At 44.7% G+C, this 12,613-nt stretch overlaps 1 protein-coding gene across 2 annotated transcripts in view; it reads right to left on the bottom strand.

Annotated features, from left to right (window-relative positions):
• Nucleotides 1–3,918: 3,918 nt before the first annotated feature.
• Nucleotides 3,919–12,613, bottom strand: part of LOC136628078 (ubiquitin carboxyl-terminal hydrolase CYLD-like) — a 29,715-nt gene continuing 21,020 nt past the window's right edge. For both annotated transcript variants that reach the window (XM_066603700.1, XM_066603701.1), the window contains exons 9-15: nucleotides 11,074–11,165; nucleotides 9,556–9,619; nucleotides 7,194–7,326; nucleotides 6,563–6,671; nucleotides 4,794–4,912; nucleotides 4,477–4,684; nucleotides 3,919–4,325 (exon numbers count right to left, since the gene is read on the bottom strand). In XM_066603700.1, coding sequence (XP_066459797.1) covers nucleotides 4,141–4,325; nucleotides 4,477–4,684; nucleotides 4,794–4,912; nucleotides 6,563–6,671; nucleotides 7,194–7,326; nucleotides 9,556–9,619; nucleotides 11,074–11,165 — 910 coding nt within the window. In that variant the 3' untranslated portion in view covers nucleotides 3,919–4,140. The remainder of the gene's footprint in view (nucleotides 4,326–4,476; nucleotides 4,685–4,793; nucleotides 4,913–6,562; nucleotides 6,672–7,193; nucleotides 7,327–9,555; nucleotides 9,620–11,073; nucleotides 11,166–12,613) is intronic.

Raw genomic sequence — 12,613 nt, 5'->3', positions numbered from 1 at the left:
AATAGGGACATCCCACAGCGCCCCCCCCCAGTAGTAATAGGGACATCCCACAGCACCCCCCCCCCCCCAGTAGTAATAGGGACATCCCACAGCGCCCCCCCCCCAGTAGTAATAGGGACATCCCACAGCGGCCCCCCCAGTAGTCATAGGGACATCCCACAGCGGCCCCCCCCCAGTAGTCATAGGGACATCCCACAGCGGCCCCCCCCAGTAGTCATAGGGACATCCCACAGCGGCCCCCCCCCCCCCCAGTAGTCATAGGGACATCCCACAGCGGCCCCCCCCCAGTAGTCATAGGGACATCCCACAGCGGCCCCCCCCCCCAGTAGTCATAGGGACATCCCACAGCGCCCCCCCCCCCCCAGTAGTCATAGGGACATCCCACAGCGGCCCCCCCAGTAGTCATAGGGACATCCCACAGCGGCCCCCCCAGTAGTCATAGGGACATCCCACAGCGGCCCCCCCAGTAGTCATAGGGACATCCCACAGCGGCCCCCCCAGTAGTCATAGGGACATCCCACAGCGGCCCACCCAGTAGTCATAGGGACATCCCACAGCGACCCACCCAGTAGTAATAGGGACATCCCACAGCGACCCACCCAGTAGTAATAGGGACATCCCACAGCGGCCAGGGTGACATCCCACAGCGGCCCCAGGAGTAAGGGTGACATCCCACAGCGGCCCTAGTAGTAAGGGTGACATCCCACAGCGGCCCCAGTAGTAAGGGTGACATCCCACAGCGGCCCCAGTAGTAAGGGTGACATCCCACAGCGGCCCCAGTAGTAAGGGTGACATCCCACAGCGGCCCCAGTATTAAGGGTGACATCCCACAGCGGCCCCAGTAGTAAGGGTGACATCCCACAGCGGCCCCAGTAGTAAGGGTGACATCCCACAGCGGCCCCAGTAGTAAGGGTGACATCCCACAGCGGCCCCAGTAGTAAGGGTGACATCCCACAGCGGCCCCAGTAGTAAGAGTGACATCCCACAGCGGCCCCAGTAGTACTACTTGGGTCAATATAGGGGACACTATTACTAATAGTATCCCTTATATCAGCCCCAGTAGTGATAGCGCCCCCCTGAGACCCATATACTTACCCCTTCCTCCTCTGCTTGGCGCTGATCGCAAGTGCACACTGACATCACAGTGTGCTCTGGGATCAGTGCCGCTGAGTGAATACTGGCAGGGAAGCTGCGGCCCCTGGCCAGTATTCACTTCTGTGGTAAACGGCCGACGGCGGCACGTGCCAGCAGAGGGCTCTGTGTGTTGCAGGTTTGCCACCACTGGTATAGGGGATAACTTACTGATCAGGGGTCTCACTACTGATCTCAAAAACAGGGGTCCCATGTCCTCCTCACTGCAGGGTTGCAGCACCCCCTGCAGTGAGGAGACTGAATGAAGCACTGGCCACGCACTCCATTCACTTTCATGGGACTGCCAGCCTCATGGAGAGCTGACTGTGCATGTGTAGCCAGCGCTCCATTCAGAGCAACATCACTGCAGGGGGAAGAAGTGATCCCCGCAGGGACAGGAGTCCCATTCTCTAGATCAGCAGGGGTCTCAGCCAATTATCCTCTATCCTGTGGATCAGGGATAATATAAATTCTAGTACAAACTCTTAACCCCTTCAGGATGTGGCTTTTTCTTTTGTTTCCATTTTCAGTTTTTCCTCCCCCTTTTTAGAAAATAACTCTTTTGTTTATCTATTGCTGCCGCTGTCTTGAGGGCTTGTTTTTTGCAGAATGTGTTGCATTTGTCAATGGAACTATTTAATGGTGCCATATATATAATAAAAAAAAAAAAATTTCTGCTGTCATCTGACAGCCATAACGTTTTTATTTTTTCGTCGACATAGTTGTGCGAGGGCTTATTTTTTGCGGGACGTCCCGTAGGTTTTATGGGTACCATTTTGGAGTATGTACGACTTTTTGATCGCTTTTTATTACATTATTTCTAAGAGACGGGTGACAAAAAAAAAGCGCAATTATTTTATTTTTCCCAACGGCATTTACCATGTGGGGTAAATAATGCATTACTTAGATTGGACTTTTACGGATGTAGCAAAATCAAATAGGATTCTTTTATTATAAATATGGCAAAAGGGGTGTTTTCAAACTTTTATTTTCTTCCAATAATTAGTAAAACTTTTAAAAACTTATTTCTACAGTTCCCAGATGGTCTGATCACCCCTGCAGTATGATGTAATGCCATAGCATTACATTATACCGCGATCTAACAGGCATTCTATCAAGCCACACCACGGGCATGGCTTGATAGGCAATCTGCAATGGCAACCCTGGGCCCTTTCAGAAGAACCTCTGCTGCGATAGCAACCGCACAACCCACAATCTGGTCATTTAAATGCCACTGTCAGAATTGATGACGGCATTTAAAGTGTTAACAGCTCCAATGAGCGGCGCAGCTTATCGAAGCTGTTGCAGGCAGGTGTCGGCTGTAAGAAACAATTGGCACCTGCATTGTATAGAGTGTGATCCACCCGTGACCCCCCTCCATACATACCCTGAAGCTGCAGGACGTAACTGTACGCCCTGTGTCGTTAAAAGGGGGTAAGAGACTGTGACAAGATTGTTTTGCACCCCTCTCTGAGGACAGCACATAATACTGCCTGTCACACTGATCACAGTGATATGTCTGCTGTGTGGATCTGTGCAATCCGGTGTCAGAAACTTACCATTTTATCAGTGGAAGCACATGCATAGAGGATAACTCTGGGGGATGTCAGGGGTTTTCCAGGGGAATAGTATTGATGACCTATCATCAGGATAGGTCATCGATAGTTGATCGGCTGGGGTCCGTCGCTCAGGATCCCAAATGATCAGCTGAGCAGGTGCATGCTGTCAGCACTGCATATACACTGGGATGCTACAAGAAAGGTTGGTGCAGAGGCTTCCACTCCGACCTCTGTGTATTTGGAGCAGAAGTCTCTGTGCCCACCTCACATGTAGTGGCCAGCGCTTGTAACTGCAGGCACGGCTTTCATTGAAATCAATGGGAGCAGTGCCTGCAGTTAGAAGTGCCGGCCACTACATGGGAGGTAGGCACGGAGACTTCAGTCTTATGAGATAAATGAGCAGTAGAAGTCTTCATGGAAATGTTTTAGGTACTTGCTCTATCACTAGAAGCACTAAAGAAGGGTGCATTGCTCATGTCTGTGAGTAATTGCCTAAAGCTATTGTACAAGGATGTAATATTAGGGTGCCCGTACATGCTGCGGTTGATCATCCTCCATGAGTGACACCTGGACGAGGAATAACACTGATCTGTATGTTATTATGGGTACCCTTATAACAATCACATTGAGACAAGACTCAATATAAATAGTTTCTCCAGTCAGGAGTTCAAACATGTATATAAGTCAGTACCAACGGGGAAGAATTACCTCCCATTTATTTTCCTAAGATTTGCTTAGCTGCTTTTTAGCTCAACTCTATTAGGGCAGACCTGTAACCTGTGACCACAGTTTAGTTACAGCACATACTGGAAGTCTGAGACACACCCCATCTTCTGATTGGTTCAGACTGTTGTGCTCTCACAGTGCTCTGCCTCCTGTGGTTCAGACTGTTATGCTCTCACAGTGCTCTGCCTCCTGTGGTTCAGACTGTTGTGCTCTCACAGTGCTCTGCCTCCTGTGGTTCAGACTGTTGTGCTCTCACAGTGCTCTGCCTCCTGTGGTTCAGACTGTTGTGCTCTCACAGTGCTCTGCCTCCTGTGGTTCAGACTGTTGTGCTCTCACAGTGCTCTGCCTCCTGTGTAGTAACTGTGTATAAACACAAGTCTATCAGTCACCTACCAAGAAGCCCGTGATAAAAAGATGATCATTGGGTAATTTCTGCACATGCAGTATACTGAGGGGTAATGAAGGGGAAACCGGAAGGTAAATAAACTGAAACCGGTCTCCATAAATGTAAAAAAATATTTAATACAAGAAATAAATCATCATCTGACAAAACGAAGAGAGTAAAAACCTGGGAGCCAGCCCAAAGTTACTGCAGGGGTCATCTAGTTAAAAGCAAAGCCATACTGTCTAGTATGATAAGTGACTGGGATAAGGTTCTGAAGAAAGTTAGGTTTCATATTGCGTTCGGTGATGTATTCCATAACTTATTCTCTCAACTGATGATTCATTTGTAGAGACTTAGGTCAGGGCTGTAATATAGACACATATAAGCATCACAGAGCAGCCGTCGGGCTACTGTTGGCATGCTCTTTGGGTCTTCCTGCTGTAGTTCTTGGGGTGTCATTTCCAAGTATTCAGACACTTCTGGGCAAGGTGTTACACGTGGAATGTTGAATCCATCCTGTCCTCCTAAAATTAGAAAAATTGGAATAAATAAATTAGTCTATCTGTAAAAGCATCGGAAATGTGCCGATGAACTGCCGAGATGGGTAGTTTTGCAGGAAGTGTGCACAGTACCATGAGAACTCATAGACCATAATGGATCAGAAGAGGAACTCACCTTCCCGATCAGCCATGCTGTCAAAGAAGGCCCACAGAGGAAGGTTGTGAGAGGCCATTCTAATGAAAGCCACATAATGACTTGTTTCTATACATAAAACAGCATAGAGTTGTAGGTTCTGTCTCTGTAGCATAGCCTGGCCATTTAGGTTTTCAGGGACACAGAGTTCTCTTGGTTGGTGGCCACACCGTTGCCTATGAAGGTGAACCTGTCCAGGAGGAAAAGCTAATTAGGACATACACAAATCATGTTTTTCCAGGACAATGGTAAATCACACTATAACAACATAATTTTCCAAACAGGAAGGGAGGGAGTACCTGCTTGTTGCAGATGGCACAATACTGCTTTGTGTGTCCTGGCGTGATCCCCAGATCTTCGTAACAGTCAAGACATTCCACTACTGCGAGAGACTGACAGATTGAACACTGTCGAGGGGCTGCCGGGAGGAAAAGGAACAGGATGTAGCATCTTAGAAGAACATGTATACATAAGAGAAACCTTTCCTTCCATTGTCCACCCCGCACACAATACTCAACCCTAGCAGCTCACCACAATGTAACCAGTCAGAGGGACTTTCCTCCTAGTAAACAGAATCAGTGATAAATGTCTGTGTTATCTTTAGCAGTGAAGACCCAAGAAGAGGCACCTCTTCAACTAATGGGTTTCCCTTTATAGTCTTTTCTAATCTTTTAGCTCACATCACTTCCTGCCTCTATCCAGCTGCATTTTACACTTTCATTACCCTATAATAATACGACATTTATAATTTTCAGGTTTAACATTGTAAAATTCTTGAATTCTTATAAGAATGCATTTTCACCAAGATTTGTTAAAGTGTAACCCAAAACACTAGAGGTGTAAAGTGACAGGATCCAAATAGCATATATAAATCAGACAATAGCTCCTCCATGTCTATGGGTACTATAAGAAAGGGAAAATAAAAGTAAAATAAAGTTTGTTTAATTATTACAAAAAAATGAAAAAAAAATATTAACAGCTTAAAGAGCCCTTTTCAGATTTTTGTTAAATAATGCATTATTTATTCTGCACAGTGAATGCCATCAGAAAAAAAAACCACACACACAGTGCAAGAATTGCGCTTTGTTGTTTTCCCTGCCTCCAGTAAAAAACATTTGATAAAAGCCAATTATAAAGTTGTATGCATCCCAAAATGGAACCCATAGAAACTACTGGTCCTCAAACACAAGCTTTCTCAAAACCACATTGACAGAAAAATTTACTAAGTTGATGGCGATAGAAAGTAATTTGCTTTTTAAAGAGGTTTAAAAAAGACACATAAATGTGTTATCATCAAGTTACACCGTAAAAACAAGACCCCCACCATGTCCCCCAAAATGGCACAATTGTATTTTTCTCCCCGCTTAGAAATTTATGGTACTCTTGAAAAATACAATTTGCCCAGCGAAAAACAAGCTCTTAATTGGATATGTCAAATGAAAAAGTTATGATTTTTCGAAAGCGGGGAGGAAAAAAAATTTTTTGAAACGGCTTGGGAATGAAAGGGTAAATAAACCGTTGAATGAATTGCCTGGTGAATTCACATTGTATCCCGTATTGGCAGTTACAGTTGTCCATACTGGATTTACACGCTCAGCGAAACCGGGAGACAGATGAACCATCTTTCCGGTAATGTTCTACAATGCCAGACCTTCCAGGAATGTGAAAAATATTCCTTAAAGGGTTGTTTAAAAAATAAAGCAAAGAATGATTTCTTTTTATCTGACATGGCTGATTCCTTTCCAGACTACGTCAGTCTGTCATTGGTCAGCTAATGCAATCACTCATTGTTGAATTTCACCCGACAAAGAATCGTTTTTCTTAAATTTCATCTTTTTTTACCAACTCTAACCCAATGCATTCAGGCATCTTAATCCACTAATCCTACTTCCTGTACCCGGCCTAACACCACAGGTCTGAACATAGCAGGTCCCACACATATTACGTCAGGTACAGAACGCCACCACCTATAGTCACATCATAATGTCTGTTCCCTAACGAGGAAGCTGTGCCTCATAGGGATACAAAATAGGACTCCCATCTTATTCCATTCTCTCTTAGCACTTACTGTCTTCTAGAAGATCTGTTATATCCAGCTGCTGGCTTGGGATAATGGTGTTAAACATCTTGAAGTTTTTTCCATTCCTTGGCATTTGGATGATAAGGCAAGAGGGAACCTAGCAGAACAGAGGGATAGTTATCCGACTATAGGGCACGGCAAGTGATATGTAATGAAGTATATAGTTCTGTGTCGGTACAAAGGGTTGCTAGGTCTTCTGTTTTATCCGTTTCAGTACTGGAAATAAGGTGCTCTGCTGCATTAGTGGGTTCACAGATCATTTCTGTGGACCCACACACACCTATCAATCCAGGTATGTACTTTACAGAAGCCTCAGAGATGATGCGGTGTCTATAGTGACATGTCACACTACTGCAGGGACGTTTATTATGGATGAAATATCACACTGTCAGACCATTTTGACAAAAGAGCCTCATCCAGACTACAGAACCGATGATCTGACTCGTTAGTCTATCAATCAAACTTGATGTGAAATGTTCTACCACACCATTCTTGTTGTATCTACGTGCCCTGTGGTAGGACAATACATTTGTGTCACACTGTATAAAGTAATGTATATGTTCTTCTACCCTGCCTGGCCCTCAGACTCAACAGACTTTAAGGGAGGAGGATATCTTACTTCCGTGAACTTGAGATCACCAGTAACCATGGACCATTCCAGCAATTGCTGCACAGAGGGCACGTCCACCGACTGCTTCCTCTCCATGAAAATCTGATAGAATATACAACCCTGAGGCTTCTTCTTCGGTGTTCTTTGGAGCCATAAGACAAAAAGTAAAAAAACCTCCGTCACCTAAGGTGGCTTTTGTACAAATATAAAAGTGATATAGATAAGACATTTTGGCGTGAGGGTTCTTCACATTATTTACATTGGGACCTTCTTAACTTTAACCCCTTCCTGACAGTCAATTTTCATTTTTTTCATAGTCATCTCTTTAAGCCTTGCCTTTCAAGAGCTATAAGATAGCCGCATGAGGCGGTTTTCTTGTGAGACAAGCGGTATTGTTAATAGTATCATTTAATGTACCATATATTGGATTGTGGAACTTTTAAGAAATATTATGCGCAGTTTGATTAAAAAAACCCGAAATAAACAACCCCCCCGCCCAAAAAAAATAAAACAAAAAAAAAACAAAAAAAACACAATATGCCAGCTTAATGTTTTTAATAACATTCAGGCCTTAGTCACACAGGCGTTTTTTTCCGCGATTTGCGGATCGCATGACAGATGCGCATCCGCAAATCGCGTGACCGGGGCCGAAAAATTCATGAATGGGTGTGAGAGCTGCCTCTGATTGGTGAGGCTGTGACCAATCAGAGGCAGCTCATTCAGCAGGTGGGGATTTTAAATCTCCGGCTGCTGAATACTACAGAGAGCAGCTCAGGAGAACTGCCGCCGGCCGTGGCTGAACTCCGTCTGCCGGGACAAGGTGAGTATATATATTTTTTTGTTTTTACACATTTCTGGATGAATTGCAGGGAAGGGCTTATATATTTAAGCCCTTTCCGAAAATTCATCCCGCGCTCGCCGGCAGCCCATTGCTTTCAATGGAGCCGGTTGTATTGCCGGCTCCATTGAATTCAATGGGCAAACATCATTCTTCTCTGCCACAGCTGTTACAGCTGTGGTAGAGGAGAATGATTTGTCTACTATATGTTCTCAATGGGGTCGGCGCTGCTGCTGCCGGCCCCATTGAGCGCATATAGAGAAGAGAACAGGAATCGCAGATAGGTGCGATCTGCGATTTCTGTTCTATAATTTATCGGACGAGCGCATAAAAAGCGCTCATGTGTCCGATACCATTGCAAAGCAATGGTTTTATAAAATCGCATGCGCAAATCGCGCGAAAAAGCGCCCGTCTGACTAAGCCCTTACTGTGCAGTAAAAATGGTATGACAACTTCACAGCCCAGTACAATTGCAGCTGTTACACATTTATATGGTCTGTCTTATGACTTACTACTTTTTTTTTTTTTTTTAAGTAAAAACTTTCTTTGAAGCCCATAACTTTTTTTCTTTTCTGTCAACAAGGCTGTGTAAGGGTTTGAATTTTTGAATGGAGAGCTATCTATTGGTACCAAGTTTGGGTTCATACAACTTTTTGTTCAATTTTCTGGACATGCAAGTTAGACAAATAACAGGACTTCTGACTTTCTTTTAGGCTTTTATTCTACGGTGTTTATTATGTCAAATAAATAACATATTTTAATAGTTCAGACTTTGAGGATGCAGCAATATAAATTATGTTTATTTTTAATGCTCATTTCTTTTATGTAGGGAAATGGAAAACGTTTTCTTTTTACTTTTAAAATCTGTTTCTTCATTTTGAACCTTTTTCCCCCTTAGTCTCACTAAGAGGTTGAACATGTGATGGCTTGTATAACTGTATTGAAATACTATGCATTGTCTGTCGGTGTTAGGATGGTTTCACATCTGCGGCAGGGATTCCACTTTCCTGCTCCATTTGGGCAGCAGGAAAGGGGAATCCCCGCAGGCAAACGGCTCAGTCTCTGAATGGAACCGAACAGTGTCGGGCGGACCCCATTGCCTATAATTAGTCCACCCGCTTTCCGCCAAGTTGGCTGGCTTTTGGACAGAAGAAAAATGCAGCTACATGCAGCGCTTTTTCTTCCGGTAGGCTCAACCAGATCTGTGGTGGAACCTCCAGCCGAACGTTCCTACACAGATTTTAAGCCACCCTAAGCCTATTTAAAAGATATTTATTAAGATCATATAATTGATCGCTCCATAGAGAATACATTATAGCATGGATTCCTAGTTGACAAATTGTGCTGCTATGAGTAGCCCATACTGACCTACTACAATATGTATGGAGAAGAAAGGTAGTTATAAAGATGGGGAATAAAAGATCAAAACGAGCAGAGAAGGAGCCAAAAGTGAGAAAACTAAGAACATAAATAGGAAGAGTTAAAGTCAGCACAATGAAGTACTGGACCTAAAGTGGGTACGACCGTAAATACCTAATATAAAACAGGGGCTCTACCCTAAGAACTTGGAACAAACGATTCAGAAATTCTTCGGGATCTATAAAACAAAAAGCAGAGGTTACATCATTGTCAGATTCTTCACTTTACTAAATTTAGTAGAAATACATTTCCTTTTGGCTCCACAATAGTGCCAATCTCTAGCAGGAATAAAGTCCACCTGAGTGAGCCATAGAATCTCCAATGATGTATCAAAATTAAAAGTAGCATGCATTTACTTAAGGCCCATTTACACGCAACGATTATTGCTTAAAATTCATTAAAACGAGCGAAAGTGAGCGATAATTGTTACGTGTAAATGCGCGGCCATCGTACACTATTCGTTCACTTGTAGTTGATCGCTGAGTTTCAGCCTGCATAAAAATAGTTGCTAGTTCGTTCTCTTGTCGTTAGACTGAATGAATGCAGTTTAAACCTTTCCAATGACTTGAGGGGGGGGGGGGGGGGGTGATTGTTTGCCCAGCCTGACGATATGCTCATGCCTCAGAAGACAATGGCTTTAACTTTGCACTAATTAAAAACCTCCCGCCGAGATTTTCTTCGCATATACACAGGCCCCCCCTGAGAAAACAATATATACAGCGTTTACATAGCTAATGAGGAAATGGCGAAGATGTCAAACGATTATGTTTATGTGTAAACGCTCAGCATTTGAAAGCAAAAAAGTTGTTTGTTTAAACAACAATTGTTGCGTGTAAATGGGCCTGGAGACCTTCCAATTGACTAGTGTTGGACTACTGAAAGTTCCGAGTGAACAAGATAAAACAAACAAACCAACACAAGGGTCATTAAGGACGCGGCTATAAAGTTATGCGCCGTTCTGCTCGTGAGAGGACTTGGCAGGGCCTCTTTAAAGGGGTTCTGACACTAAAAAAAAAAATTTTTACTCACCTTGCCTGGCCAGGACCCATCGCCAGACATGTCCCCTCCGTCTGGCATCTTCTTCTGTTGCTTGTAGAAGCAGAGCAGGAGCGGTCAAAATGACCGCTTCCTGCTCAGCTCCGTCCGTCAGTCACTTCCGAGGTGAACGGACGGGCCGCCCACAGCAAGCACGTCACAAGCAGTGCTTGCTGTGGGCGGCCCATCCGTCCTGGCTGAACTCCGAGATTCTGCGCGTGCGCAGTGGAGACACGGCCCGTCCTGACTCCTGTCAGAGGGCACCTCTCCACTGCGCATGCGCGCGATCCCGGAGCGGAGCGGCGCGGCTCGTGGAGGAAGAAGAGGACGAGCAGCGCCTACTGGGAGATGACTCCCCCGATGTCAACAACAACCCCCAGACAAGGTAAGTTTTATGTTTTAGCAGCCATTAAATCGTGGGTTCCCTGTGTCCATTAGGCAGACCAGGGAACAATGGCTGCTAAAGCATAAAAACATTATTCATGTCAGAACCCCTTTAATGAACCCCGGTAAAGGCATGTTCCAGGAGCAGTGGAGACTTTCCAATACAGTTCATAGGCAGCAGGTCCAGGCGAGGACTGCTGGTCACATAGTTACCTTTCTCCTCATTGGTGAAACCAGTGCTCTTGCCTGCAGCTTCCAAAATCTTTCTCAAGGCCATCACTTTGGTGGCACATACATAACCATTTCTAGGACGGTAAAAACGGGGAAAATAAGAGTGACTGTAATAAATCAGGTTTTCATACATTACACATTAAATAGTTTGATTATTCAGTGCTGAGACGTGTTTCTGTGACCTGTGCAGGGGTCACTGTGTAGGGAGGGGAGTAGAAAGCCACAACTTATATCTCTTGTGAATGGTAACACAGTATGTAAGGCCGAAAAAAAGACACATCCATCCAGTTCAGCCCATTACCTCTCAATGTTGATCCAGAAGAAGGCAAAAAAAAAAGGGATAGAAACCAATTTTCCCCATTTAAGGGAAACTAATTCCTTCCTGACTCCATTTTGGCAATCAGAATAATCCCTGGATCAACAATCCTTCTGAAGTTATTAGGCCTCTCTCACACATGAACGCGGCAAAGTGACGCAATTTAAATCAAAGCGCTTTGCCATGTTCTACTTTCGTTCTCCAGCTGCAGCCGACGCTGGCTTTTAGCACTCCTTGTCATGGATGAGGAGTGTAAAACGCCCAAAAATAGAACAGGCCCTGCTCGATTGAGCGGCTGTCTGAGAGGCTCCATTGAAAACAATGGGAGCCTCTGACAGCGTTTAACGCTGCGCTAAAAGTGCAGCGGTAAACGCTCAGAAAAAAACACCCGTGTGAGGGAGGCCTTAGTGATTATAACATATAATGTTGTATCGCTCAAGAAAGATGCCCAGGTACTTCTTGTAGATTATCTGTATATAGAATATATCTATATATTAAACCTCTCAGTTTAATCCTGTCTGCGATGTTAGGCCGCTTCCACACGGCCAAGAACATTGTGTGAGATTTGTGCGTTGCGGGACGCACAAATATGAACCCCACTCTTCTGAATGGAGTCACATATAGTATGGCCTATTTTTTCACATTCCTCGGAATTCATCGCCCATTGTTTTCAATGGGACAGGAAAATATCATGCATGGCGTGTCATGTGTGTCATGGTGTTTCTTGCGTATCGATACCCAGCATCCACACGCCAGTGGGCATGGATCAATGAAAGTCAATTGACTTCATTCACCACGTATCCCAAGTCCATGTAACGCATATCTTCAATAACGGTCTACCGAGATAGCTATTCCTGCTGCCCTCCCCATACACCCCGGTTTGGCATAGCATGGATGTTTTGTCAATGAGGAGAGGGCAACAAGAAGCTGGCAGACGCTTTGGATGGTGGTATATCTCCCGGTAGAAATAAGGATTGGGCATTTGAACATTCAACATGCCGGACCTTCCATCCTTACATCTGCCATATGATGGGCAGCCAGCCCTACTGAAATCAGTGATTTTTGGCCACCGTTAGTCTAACATGAATGGCCAAACATCAGCCTGGCACAGTAACCTGCAGTAGTATCCAAAGCATCAGGATTCTCTCCATCATTACTGAAAATAATAGATTCTACATCTGAGCAACGAGTTGCCAAGTCTCATCT

The sequence above is a fragment of the Eleutherodactylus coqui genome, chromosome 5 (genome assembly GCF_035609145.1).
Source record: "Eleutherodactylus coqui strain aEleCoq1 chromosome 5, aEleCoq1.hap1, whole genome shotgun sequence".
In the NCBI taxonomy this organism is placed as follows: Eukaryota; Metazoa; Chordata; class Amphibia; order Anura; family Eleutherodactylidae; genus Eleutherodactylus; species Eleutherodactylus coqui.
This window is presented reverse-complemented; position numbering and strand designations above follow the sequence as displayed.